This window comes from Thunnus maccoyii, chromosome 9, assembly GCF_910596095.1.
Source record: "Thunnus maccoyii chromosome 9, fThuMac1.1, whole genome shotgun sequence".
Classification (NCBI taxonomy): domain Eukaryota; kingdom Metazoa; phylum Chordata; class Actinopteri; order Scombriformes; family Scombridae; genus Thunnus; species Thunnus maccoyii.
In genome coordinates, this window is record NC_056541.1 from 4,677,469 (window position 1) to 4,690,484 (window position 13,016).

The 13,016-nt window shown below is 40.5% G+C and overlaps 1 protein-coding gene across 3 annotated transcripts in view; it reads left to right on the forward strand.

Annotated features, from left to right (window-relative positions):
• The window catches only part of bmp2k (BMP2 inducible kinase), a 48,435-nt gene that overhangs the window by 27,399 nt on the left and 8,020 nt on the right, over positions 1–13,016 (forward strand). Inside the window, exons 6-15 of one of the 3 annotated variants that reach the window (XM_042420446.1) lie at positions 785–866; positions 2,769–2,901; positions 3,642–3,745; positions 3,842–3,921; positions 4,126–4,274; positions 5,231–5,433; positions 5,529–5,708; positions 6,902–7,158; positions 8,832–9,001; positions 9,579–9,698. In XM_042420446.1, coding sequence (XP_042276380.1) covers positions 785–866; positions 2,769–2,901; positions 3,642–3,745; positions 3,842–3,921; positions 4,126–4,274; positions 5,231–5,433; positions 5,529–5,708; positions 6,902–7,158; positions 8,832–9,001; positions 9,579–9,698 — 1,478 coding nt within the window. Of the gene's footprint in view, positions 1–784; positions 867–2,768; positions 2,902–3,641; positions 3,922–4,125; positions 4,275–5,230; positions 5,434–5,528; positions 5,709–6,901; positions 7,159–8,831; positions 9,002–9,578; positions 9,699–13,016 lie in introns of all 3 variants that reach the window. The other 2 variants (XM_042420444.1, XM_042420445.1) reach the window with 2 other exon arrangements.

Here is a 13,016-nt window from a genome sequence, read left to right on the forward strand (position 1 = left end):
ATATACCAGGTTTTGACCTATTTTTGTTTGGTCGCAACCTGCCGCTAGTGTAATGTTTTGTATTTGCGGAGCATCAAATCTCAGCAGCGCGGTCAGATCAGGCCTGTAAACTTTACCACATTTATAGCTGTAATAAAGTACAACGTGTGAGGCTTATCGACAGTATATGACTGTGTAAACTCTCTTTCTCTCATGACGCCGCCCACACGATCCGGCAAGCCTCTGAACTACGATGACGCATTCAGACTAACCACTTACCTACAGATCAAACGCTCTTCTCATTTTCATTTTTTATTCCAAACACAACCAGCTGTTTGACAGTGTGACTTTGATTAAGTGAATAGAAAACTAAATAAAATGTTACAGTGAAATATGAAGCTTTTACTTAGACAAAATATAGAAATATTCCATCACATGTTAAAAGTCCTGCAAGAAGAAAGTATCAAAATGCCCTTTTTCAGAAAGTTTACTATTATTATTAATGGTGCATTAATGTGTTAGCAGCACTTTAATGTTGTAGCTGGTCGAGGTAGAACTATTTAACTTCATCATATTTCATAAGTGCATCATATGTTTTGTATTTAAATGTCATTACATATAATTACAGCTGTCAAAAAAAACAATATTTCTATTTTAAATGTGGTGGAGTAGTATGAAGTATCATAAATGAGGTATAAGTATCTCAAAATTGTGCTAACTGACGTCCATGAACTTCCCTCCACTGGTGCTTAGTCATTTGAACATTGACCTGCCATTGACTATTCTCTGTTGTTGTAACTCACAGGTACACGACCCTGTCATATCGGGCGCCGGAGATGATTAACTTGTACGCAGGGAAAGCCATCACCACTAAGGCTGATATATGGGTACGCTCCTACTTTGTGTTTCTATATATGTGTGTGTTATGCACACTGCAGGGCTGGTTTGTCCTGGCAGTGTCCTGTGTGTCACTCTGCCCCGACAGGTTCCTCCTCTCTCTCTCTGTCTCTCTCTCTCTCTATCTCTCTCTCTATCTCTCTCTTTTGCCTCGCCCCTGGGCTTTTTGCCTTCCAACAATGTTTTTCCCTCATAAAACATTAAGCGACATCACAACAAAAGCCAAGACTCCCATCTCGTCGTCCCTCCTCCCCTCCCCGCTCGCCTGTCCTCTTCTGTTCTCCCCCTCCGTTTTGAGATAATTAGGCCCGGTCGAGGACCTCGATAAGCTTGTGTGAAACGGGCCTCGGCTGATTGGAAGGTGTGAGGCGGAGAGGCGGGAAATAAACGCTTGGACGGCAGCCATTTTGAAGAGCGAGTGTAAATTGATGCACTAAAACCCAGGGAGTTAAAAACAGCAAGCGTATAAAGATGTGGCTGCTGATGGGACACCTCGTGCATATAAAAGGTGTTTCACTCCACTTCTGCTGTTTTTTACAGCTTTGAATCAAGACTTAAGATTAGAAGGATGGAATAAAACAATGATGAATTGTAGTAATTTAATTCTAGTAATTAAGGACATAACTTTGGAGTATTCACAATAGGGAAATCTCCACAAGGATTTCATATAATATTAGCTTAAGTTAATGAAAGAAACCATCCAGAAGTTCACTACTTTTGCCTTGATGATGCACATTTTTGATTGTAGTTTCTTAAACGTGTTGGAGATGCAGATGGAAGGTTGTTAGAGGCAAACTACTGTTAATCTCATAACAAACACCAACTTCCTGTTAACTACCCCCTGCGTTCTCACTTCCTGTCCTATGTTTAGCCACGTGTTCTTAAACTATATTCAGTCATTCTTGTGTTTTGAGGTCGTTCAGTGCGGATACGCCGCCCGACTGCAGATTAGGAGTTTTAGTATCAGACTGGATTAGCTCGTTCAGTGGAGAATATCTGTCTTCAGATAGAGCGCTCAAAGGAAAACATCCCTAAATGCTGTGGCTAATTCCAAAGTCTCTTTCATCTCAAATGGCATCATCAGCAAAAAAAAAAAAAAAAAAAGATGCCGGGGCCAAATATAGCGCCAGTTGAATATATTATTTGGGAGCAGAGCGTTTTTGCATGTGGATTTGTTTTGGACAGCCATATTGCCAGGGGGACGAGACTCTGGGCCTGGGTTTTTTAAAAGCAGCTTTTTAGCCAGTGACATAAGGAACATTAATTCTTTTGCTAAGCAGTCTTGTGCTGCTCAGTAGGGGAGAGAAAGAGAAAAACATTGCCAGCGTCAGGACTTCACTTCCCACTAGAGTGGACTGCACTTGATATGTAGAGAATGTTGGTAGTCGTAGAAGTTTAGTTAACGTGTATATTTCCTGCAACTGTCATGAATACTGCAGATAATTCTCCCTCAAACGGTTAAAAAAGTACAGATTGTGTATTATTACTTAAAACTAACCAGCTAGTTAGCTCTAGTTAGTTTGGATCTTCTTCCTGTTTCTTGTATCGAGACTTAGCGCATCTTCTGGTGGTAAAAACAGAACTAAACCAGCTAAATGTCACCAGAACTGTGTGTCAAACATCAATAATTAAAAAATTGAATGCTCGGTCAGATTCATAGTTTTGTTCACTTTTATGGCTGGAGATTTATGGCTTATTTTGTCAAAAATTACAAAAAGGGTTTTGTAGAAAAAGATGTGTATTTCCCTCAAAGTAAGATATTTACAAAAGTATCATTTCTGTATCCTTGTATTCCCTGACCCTAAGCGTTTAAAAAAATATCAAACAATAAGCAACTGTGGAAGTTAGTGAATGCAGGTGTTTGACCGGACTCTTATCTTTTGTTTTCACAGGCACTTGGATGCTTGTTGTACAAGCTGTGTTTCTTCGCTCTTCCATTTGGGGAGAGTCAAGTCGCCATATGTGACGGAACCTTTATTGTTCCAGATAACTCCAAATTCTCCTTCAAGTTGCACTGCTTAATCAGTAAGTTTGTGACTTAACGTTGGTTTAAAGAAGTCGGGATAAATGTTCCAGTGATTTTTGGTAGTAATTCATTTGACTTTAGGCTGATTTGGGAGATATATACTGCACTGGTACTATTTCTACTATATCTTCAGTCTATTCTGTTATGAAACACAGCTGTAGAAAAGGTTTGTTTGAAGTGGAAATCTTTCTTTTTTTTGCCCTTTTGTGTTTTGTAAATCACTTTTTTTATGAATAGTAGACACATATTTGGCCACATAAAGGAACTTGACTGTGGGTTCAACCATGTCAAAGTATAAAGTATAAAACAATTGCGCAGAATGCAGCAAAGGAGAATTTGTAGAGTTACATTTTCAAGAGGTATATTCTTCTTTTAACTCTACTTAAATATTTTCTATCATTAGCTAAATTGTAATTTGGGAGCACAATGTTGTTTTGTCATTTTGATAATGCTCCCTTTCTGCTCTGCTCACACACAGTGATCAGTAACTGTCTTCTTGTTGTCATGCATTTACACAACTTGAGCCTGTTTGAACCAGTCATGGACTGCCAGTTATGGCAGCCCTTGTTTGCTTTCAAATTACTTCACTTCCCTGCTTGTATCTTGTGGCAGAGCTTCCCTTTTTAATTACTAGACCAACAGCTCCCCCAAGTGGCCAAATATGAAAGATGCAACCACAATAAATCCATAACTGTTGTGCTCATCATACTGTATTAAATTACCTCTCTGTCTCTAACAGGATATATGCTCGAACCAGACCAGGAGAAGAGACCAGACATTTACCAAGTGTCCTACTTTGCCTTCAAATTAGCTGGAAAGGACTGTCCAGTGCCAAATCTCTTTGTAAGTCACAAGAACAATGCAGTTGCTTTGTGTTTAACATTTGCAGTTTTTGCTTCTTTTTTAACCATGATTCTGATCTTTTCTTGTTCTCTCCAGAACTCTCCCATCCCTACATCACTACCAGAGCCTCTAACGGCCAGCGAGGTCGCCGCAAAGAAAAGTATGACGAAAGCCAGGTACTGCTCACTGAAGACTCACTCAAAACTGCTTTCTTAAACTGAATAAAAGCACATTAGACATGAGAATTCAGTGCAAGAACAGTGGAAACATTACTGTACGTATGAATGGCAATTGTTATCCCTCATTTAGTGTGACATAATGAATGCTCAGTGTGTTACTGGTCAAGGAAAACTAAACAACTTTTTATTCTTTCCTCTCAGGATAACAGACTCTGTGGGCCCGACTGAAACATCAATAGCTCCCAGACAGAGGCCAAAGGCAGCAAACAGCAACGTCCTGCCAATCGCAAACACTGTCACCCCCGTCAAGATGACCGTGCCTTCAGCACCCGTCAGCAACGGCCAGAAAGGTTTGTTAAACATCAGTGAGACTGATATTTTTTTTATCTTTATCAGACATTCAGTGACTTGAAAGTAGATTCTCATCAGAATAAAGAACATTTTAATCAATGAAACTTACAGTAATATAAAGAGAAATATAAAATGTGTTTATGTATGAGATAAAACTGAATACTTTAGTTTGTTTTAAAGGTGGAATACATACAACATTCAGCCCCATTAGATGTCTGCAAACAACTATCTGCTGTGTAAAGAAACAGATGAGTAATGGTGACCTGAGCAGTGAATGAAGTCACACTCCCTCTGTGTGTGTGTTGTAATCAGTCTCTGTTCTTTGTTTTGATAGCTGGTCCAGCTGCACATGCATGTTAGTGCATGTGAGTCCCCCCCGACTCCGCTTTCAACATGGCTGCCGGGTCACAAATTTTCTCATATTATAGCTAAACAGTACACTAAAATATGTTTCTGAAAACATATAAAATAGGTGACGCAGTAACAGAAACTTAATCCATATTTTATGAGCACTTCCTAGTTTGACAGTTTGATGTGTGTGTTCAGATGTCACTTTCTTTTCTTTTGTTTTGTTCTCAACTTTATTGAATAAACTGGTGCTCTAGTGCAACATCTAATGGGGCTGAATGTTGTATATTGCACCTTTAACTGACTGAGCAACCCTACTTTTCAAATCCAGGTTTTAAAAATCATATTTTTGAGTTTCTGCACTCAGAAAGACTTTTCAAGTGAGAGAAAAATGTCATATTACTTCAGTATAAAATTCAGGATATATCTTAACTATTTGTGATGTCAGTATACTCAGATATTAATGTTTTCATGATAGTCATGTATCTGAAAATCATTCATTTCTGCTTTAAACATTTATCAGGCGTCTGGTTAAACTTCTGTTGGATTACGTCCCTGAAACGGTTTTCAGAGAAATAAATCCATGAATCTGTATCTACCCACACAGCTCCCACCCCCGGCTCTGCTCAGCCATCCATTCAGCCCCAGCCCCAGCCCAGCAGTCAGCAGCACCGAGTCCTGCAGCAACTGCAGCCCGGTGACCTGCGTCTACAACAGTTGCAACAACAACAACAACAACATCACCACCAACAACAACAACAAGCAGTGCAGCAACAACATGCGAATGCACAGCAACTCCAATACCTCCAGGTATAGTCAAGTCATTACCCAACCACTGCTGCTTTCTGAAAATGTCACCAAGAGAAATGTTCAGCATTATAATCTCTTTAACAACCCTCCTCCAGTATCAACAAGCTGTGCAGCAGTCCCTCCAGCTGCAGCAGCAACAGGTCCTGCTCCAGCAGCAGCAGCAGCAGCAGCAGCAGCAACAGATGATGATGCAGCCGATGTACCAGCAGCAGGTTGCTCAGGCCCAGGCCCAGGCCCAGGCCCAGGCCCAGGCCCAGGCCCAGTACGCTGCCATGGTGAGTTCTGTCACAGGGTCTGCATCAAAGACTCGGGTTAGATCTGCTGCTTGAATTTGCTCACGTTCAAACCCATTCAAGCATTCGAGGGTGCCTCGAACTTAAAATCATCACAGAATTTTCAGAGCCGGAGTATTTCATCCAACTCTGCAATAAATAGCTTGAGCAAATGACAGCGAAACACATGGAGACGCAGCATGAAGTAACACGAAGCCGAATATTTCATTTAATGTCAGGATGGCCGAAAATTGCTCTCTCTGTTTCAAACACTGGCAGACAGTCCCTCTTCAGTGGAAATGCTTCATTTCTGTGCCAAGCAGCATTGGAAGCAGACGCTCAAACTTCCTACTGACCCCCGTCCAAGTATTCAGAAAACTAGTATTTACGCAGATACTGCATCAACCACACAAACACAGGTCCTCCAAATACGCACTGTTAGGGCGGCACAATTTTTAGCTCGTTTCCCACCGAACGAGTACCATCTGTTTTATTTCAGAGGCAATCTGGTCCGAGCGAAGCCACGAGGGGATCGAACAGAGGGTGAAATCGAGCAGTTTCCTCTGTGTTGCATCCTGACATATGAAGCAGTTTGCAAGCAGGGGAAGAGAGCACCTCTTACATTTACTGTTCTTATTCCCAGGAAACCAGCTAAATATTTAAAAAAAAAAAAAACAGCATTTCTTTTGTGAACTTAGACCAGCTTTGCTAAGTGACTGCAGATTTGTTATACGGTGTAATGATCACCTCCTTAAAGAGAATTCCCATAAAAATATTTCTTCTGTATGCTTTGAGTAAAACATGTAAGGGGTTTCTTGCAACTTGCAGATTTATCACTGACTTTGCGGAGCTCTTTTAGCCTTTTTTAGACTGTAGTTTTGGTGTTTTGGCACTTGTCCAGCACCACACAATATACACAGTAATAACGCAGCTTTAAAACAGTCAGTCAGTGTTTCAGGTGATCTTTTATTGCATTTGGAACTTGGTTCATTTTGTTCAGTTTGGTGTCCTACGTGCTGTTTGACTTTCATTCCCTCGTCCCTCCCCCTCCACTGTGTCCCCAGCTTTCCAAAATCCAGAACTGGTTTCTAACAACATTTCATCATCTATCTTGGTCATCATTGTGCGCGCCATGAAATCAAAAGTCCGTCCCTCATTCCCTTCCCCCTTTTCTCCCTCTCTTCCTTCCCTAACAGCTGCACCAGTACCAACAGGCCTTTGTCCAACAGCAGCAGCAACAACAACAGCATCAACATCTCCAACAACAACAACAACAACAGCAGCAGCAGCAGCATCACCCCGCTCAGCAGCCTCTCCCCTATCTGTCGTCCCCTCTTGAGTTCCAGATCCCACTGGGTTCCTACAATGCAACCACACCCACTGCTGGAAGTGGAGCCGCAACTGGTCAGATGGGGGGACCGTCACCTGTGGATCCGTCATACACTAACCCCAGGTAACGCCCCCTGCAGGTCTTAAAATCAAACCAAAATCAAGCATTGGAATATTTGTATCACCTTGATTTTTCTTATTGTCACTGAAGGCTCAGATTCAAACTTTTTTTTTCCTTCTACAAGGTTTTAAAAGCGTCTTATGTCTGTTGAACCACTAATATGTAATTCAGTATGAAAGTCAGTCCATGAAAATCAAAGTTCATGTCAAGCCAGATGTAAAAAATTCCATGTTTGATTTATAGCCCAGCTACCCCTGTAGCATAAAAAGCCACAGTTTTTTTAGGGCTGCAGTCAACCCAATAAAATCTTGGTCGACCAAAATCGTACATAATCTTCAACTAATCGCTTAGTCGCGCGCGGGGGCACTGTAACGGGACAGAGTGCACAGTAAACTCAGCAGCTACACATTTCTCTGTTCTGTGTCTTGAGGTTATGCTAGCCCATTGTTGCTAACTTTGGAGCTAACCCCCTTTACTTTTCCAGCATTTGGGGAAACAACAGACGTGACTTTTTAGCATTTATTAACTGACACACTGTAGTCTGTACTGTACTGACAACTTACTACTAACCTTTTCCTCTGCCCCGCTCGCATCCACCGTCACTTCTCTGCCCCTCGCTCTTTCCCGCTCGCTACGCAAACATGCTCCTTAACGGAGTTACGCGACCAGTGGTTTCCCAGGCAACGACAGACGTTGACTCACGTACCGGAACAGCGCTGCACAGAGACTCCCAAACGCTATCGATTTCCGAATAAATGGATATTCATTCGGATATCAAATATTAAAAAATATTTTTTTGGCCTGGCGGGGGTTCTCGTTGTGTCATTATGGAGAAACACAGATTCAGTAAACGTTCAGTACGTTCAGTAAACGTTGAGTACAGTTAGACCCAACAGTCTCCGTTAGGTTGGGCGAGTTCAAAGTTGTGAAAACAACGGGGGTGTTTTGAATACACCCCCGTTGTTTTCACAGGTAATTTGTTAGTCTGTCCCTCCCGCCGCAAGAAATAATGGATTAATCCTGGAAGGCTGTTGATGTAGCACTTTTCTCTTTATGAAAATAACACGGAGATTATTCGACCAATGAGAATTTAGTCGGACGAGCTAATCGACCTAACTGCTACAGCCCTAGATTTTTTTCTCTCCACAATAAATAATCATGATTTCAGTTAATACAAATTATTTAACAAATTATTTATGGAGTTTGGTAATGCTGAAATATTTAAATGATTTCCTTTTTAAATGCCAGTTGTAAGATGACAAAACCTTAATGAAGTATTTTGGCTATTTTTTTTTAAAGTACACTTACTGGACATTTTCCAGAGCTTTCAGCCACATCTTGAGCGTTTTCTTTCTTTATTAAATTAGTTTCCTGAATCATGGATATGTGTAAAATCAGTAAAAACCTGTGACTTTTTAGCTACAATATCCTATTGAACAAAGTTAATGATCCTTATAATTATTTAAAAACAGTATTAAAACTTAAAAACAACACTTTTTTGTGCCTGTTGTGTATATTTTTATATATACAAGCTTCAAGACTTTTCTACAGAGAGCAGAGACGTCTTCCCTCCGTCCTCTCTTGGTTTTAACTATAATTGAGTCTCATTTGTGCGGCAAAACTTGTGATTCTTTCTGTAACAGGCTGTTCTTGTTGTTGTCGTCTTCTCTCCACAGTAGAAACCCTCTGCTCGCCTCCGACGGGATCACCCCGCCCGCTCAGAGCTGCAACAGTACAGTCAGTAACCCCCCCGACATGTCTCGCTGGAACCCTTTCGGAGAGGACAACTTCTCTAAATTGACCGAGGAGGAGCTGATCGATCGGGAGTTCGACATGCTCAGAGCAAGCAAGTGACCCTTTTCATTTGTCTCATCACTTACTACTAAACTTTTATAGAGCCCTTCCAATAGATTTACTTCTTCTCACTGATTTGTCTGTCTGGCAGTTGCAGAGATGAAATATCAAACATTTTACACGTTTTAAGGATTTCTTAACAGTGTGAGAGCATAATTGCTATTTTCTAATGAACTGCTGCACATACTTAAAGGATAAATGTGTATTTTGCTGCAGATAAAGATTAATCTTAATAAAAATATCTAAAGATATTGCAAAAAAAAATAACAAAATCAGAGGACTTTGAAGCCTTGATGGAAGTTTTGAGCTCCCTGATTGCTTCCTACTTTTATAAAATATCATCATAACTGGGTGAGTTTGTACAGGGAACAACAAAGGACTCTAGTTTGACAAAAGAAGAGAATTCACATGTAACAATCACCATAAGTTTCAGCATATTTTTATTAACCTGCACTATTCTAAATGGAAAAGGAGTATTTTGTACTCGGTGTCTGTTTATGTATTTATTTTCTCTGGTGTCATAGCTGTAGATCTAATTAGCTTCCCCCTCTGTGATCTTCTACGTACAGAAAAGCCAGTGGAGAGAACCGCCAGTGTGGAAACCGACCGGCCGCAGCCTGCCGCCTCCACCGCCAAGCCCCTCCCACCGGAGGACCTGTTCGGCTCAGTCCCGTTTGTGGCCAGCGCAGGCAAGTCTTAGAAGAGTCTCTACCGTGAGGACCCCAACACTGTGGAGCCACCTGCCCCCCCTCTCTCTCTGCCCTCCCCCATCCCCTCCCCTATCCCCTCCACCCCCCCCACCCTTGTCCAGCTCTTCTGTTCACCTCCAGTCAGGAGCTCCCACGCCACACTGACCCCAAAACCAGTGATCAGACAGATTTTTTTATTTGGTTTCCCAGTGTCAGTCAGCAGGTTAGTTGTGCTTCTGTTACCAGTATGAAGTATAGTGAGAAGGCGGGTCGAGCTTCCGGTGACTTCTGTTCCTAAATTAGAGGAGGAAAAGCAACGTGCATTAACGAATTGATAAAGCACTTCCTGAATTCACCGGAGTCAGTTCTGGCTCTTAATACTGAGCTTGGGGGTGATTTTTTTTTTTTAAACCGCCTCGCTATAACAAACATTTATGCAAGTAACAGGAACAAGCGAGACTCTTAACGCCGCCGGGGTCCGGGGTTACATTCCCTGTCTAGATCAAGAGCGAGGTACGCAAACACAAGGCGACGCTCACGGCGAGGCGCTTTGCATAAAATAAAATGTAAAAAAAATTTAAAGAAAGAAATGTGTAAGAAATTTTGTTTGACTAGAGCGAAAACGTCAAGAACACAGCTGGATGAAACTAAAAGCAATATGAACATAACGAGTCTGAAGTGACGACCCGTCGGTGTAAAGAACACGACGACACGCACGGTTGGTACTGATGAGGGCTGAGTGATGTCGACATTTTCACGATGATTTCAGCCATAAGATACAATCGTTCATTAAAAAACCAGTTCTGAGAATTACATGAATCATTAGCACTTGTTGGTCTGTCATGGCTTGATTATTTGGGGGGGGGATTTGTTATATTTGCAGTAAGAATTTCACAAAATTGTATATTTTTTTTTCACATTTACTAGTTATTCTAATGTCTACTTAAAGAACAGTTGAAAGTGTGAACAAAGCTGCAGATTGTTGAAGTGATTCTAGCGTTGAGCTTCTCTCCGCTCCATTTATTCAGAATTTATTCTAAGCAAATATTCATACATAAAACTAAAATACCTGACACACGACTGTCAGGTGATTTCTTCTTGGCTTCCTGGTTCTGAGCCCGTTGTTTTTTTGTTTTTTTTTAGCGCTTCAATCTAACCTCACTCAGCCCTGGTACTAATAAACTCCAATCGGGAGAAGAAAAAAAAAACACTTGAACTTCCAAAGTTGTGGCTCTTTGCCGTTTGTTTACATTAAAATACCGCTCTTACCCTCTTCGGCCATTAAAACTGCAATGCAAAGATTCCTCAAAATGTTTTTTTTTTTTTTTTTTTTAGGGACGAAGCCTCGTTATGTTCTTGTGTGGACTGTGCACTTTACTGTTGGAGGCTAACATCGGCTATAATATAACCTGAAAATTAGTTCTCATTCGGCTTAAACTAACCAGTCAGACTGCATGCGGTTTAACCCCGACACAGATTATATCCTCAGTATAACAATGTGAATAAAGTGCAGTATTTCTACATATCGGTGGCAGCAATAAGCTTTTGTGCCTCTGTACTCTTCCTGCTCCTTCAATGTGAATTGGTTTTTTGATAGGCAATTTAGAAACGCTGTTTGTAACTCATAGAATATATTTAATGATAAACAGTATCAACGCTAAGACACTTAGATATTTTTTAGAGGAGAGTAGATTTTTTTTTTTGTTTTTTTTTCTACAGTAAATTCATCTCTTGTGTCCTTACACGCAGGCTTAATGCAAGTCCAGTGGCTACAGTTTAGAGTAGAATACGACAAGATAACGATGCAATATAATCCTCTAAGCACTTGAATGTAAGTGTGGGAATATTTTAATGTCTTCACTGGTTACTTAATGAATATAAAAATCCTATTTGAGTTCTAATTGGATCAAAGGAAAAACCAAAAAAAAAAAAGAGAAAAAGAAACCAAACAGATTGAAGGGAATTTTGTACTGAATTAAAAAAACCCAGAATGGTCCATTAAACCCAGTTTGTTGAGTTTGTCTGGGTGTCATTCCTACAGGCTGGCATGAAAAAATTTGGCAACTAATTTTTGATCAGCCTTTAAACTTCCTGTTTTTGTGCCATCGCAGCAGTGTGTTAGCTGGTTGTTTCAGTTTCAGGTGATTCTTTTGTTGTTTAGTTTGTGTGTAAAGACACACACACACCCGCTGGCTTTTAAAACCAGCTGATTATTGCCATATTTTCTTTTTTTTTTTAAATGTAAGGATGATTTTTGTATGGTCTGTGTCTTTTTGGTTGAACTTGAGTCAACACAGCAACACTAGTGTGTGGTCAGCTGCTGATATTTGTGTTTTAGTTACAGTAGTAGCCGTATATATATTTCTCTTAAGGCAGAGCAAATTTAATCGTCGTCATTTTTAAACTACATCCTCAGACACCGTTTAGCTTCTGTGTAACAGTCAATAGAAACACTTTGTGTAGCTCCACTCACTGAGGGTTAACTCAGCCAATCAGGGCAGCGCAGCCTCGGAGCAATTTCAAGTTAAAGCCTCTATGAGTAGAATCAAAATATTCCTGATACGGGATTTTTGAGGCTGATATACTGATATCTGATATCAGTGCTAGAGACTGAACGATATATTGTTTGATATCGATTTTTAACACAAACTCACGACATTTTGATAAGGTTTCGTTATCAAATAATTGTGAACCAGAGACATACTTAACAGGACATTTTACAGTGACAGAGACGCTTCAAAATAACCTCAAACAAGTCTTGAAACTTATTAGCGACATGCAGGCTGATCCCAGTGTATCCTGTTAAGCTAATATCGATTGTTTGGTCTCTTATTTCCAACTTTGGTGGCTCTTAGTGGAGTTATCATAAAAAGATAACAGCACACAGCTTGAAAGATGCTTTAATTTACTAAAATTCTACAAGTGGAGGCTTTAACAAAAGTCACAATATGCTACGGTGGTAATGCTAGCGGTTCAGCTAGCGGTTCGGCTAGCAGTACAGCTAGCGGTTCAGCTAGCTTGCGCAGCGAACCGCCGCAGCAGCAGTTGTGGATTTGCTGCTGGTGTGACGGCACATTTTAACGTCTGTTTTTTTTTATCTGCGGTTATTAAGTATCAACCTTTTTTTTTTTTTTAGAAATACAAAGTGTTTCTTTTTTTTTTTAGTGGTTGTCGTAGTTGTTTGGTTTCCATTTCTAGTTACAAAGTGCCTTTGTGTGGCATTTTTATTTACCTCGCCAACAATGCTGACAAGAGATTTCAAAGGAATAAAATTCTCCTCTTAGATCACATTTGGCTCAAAATTATTATTTAGTAGAG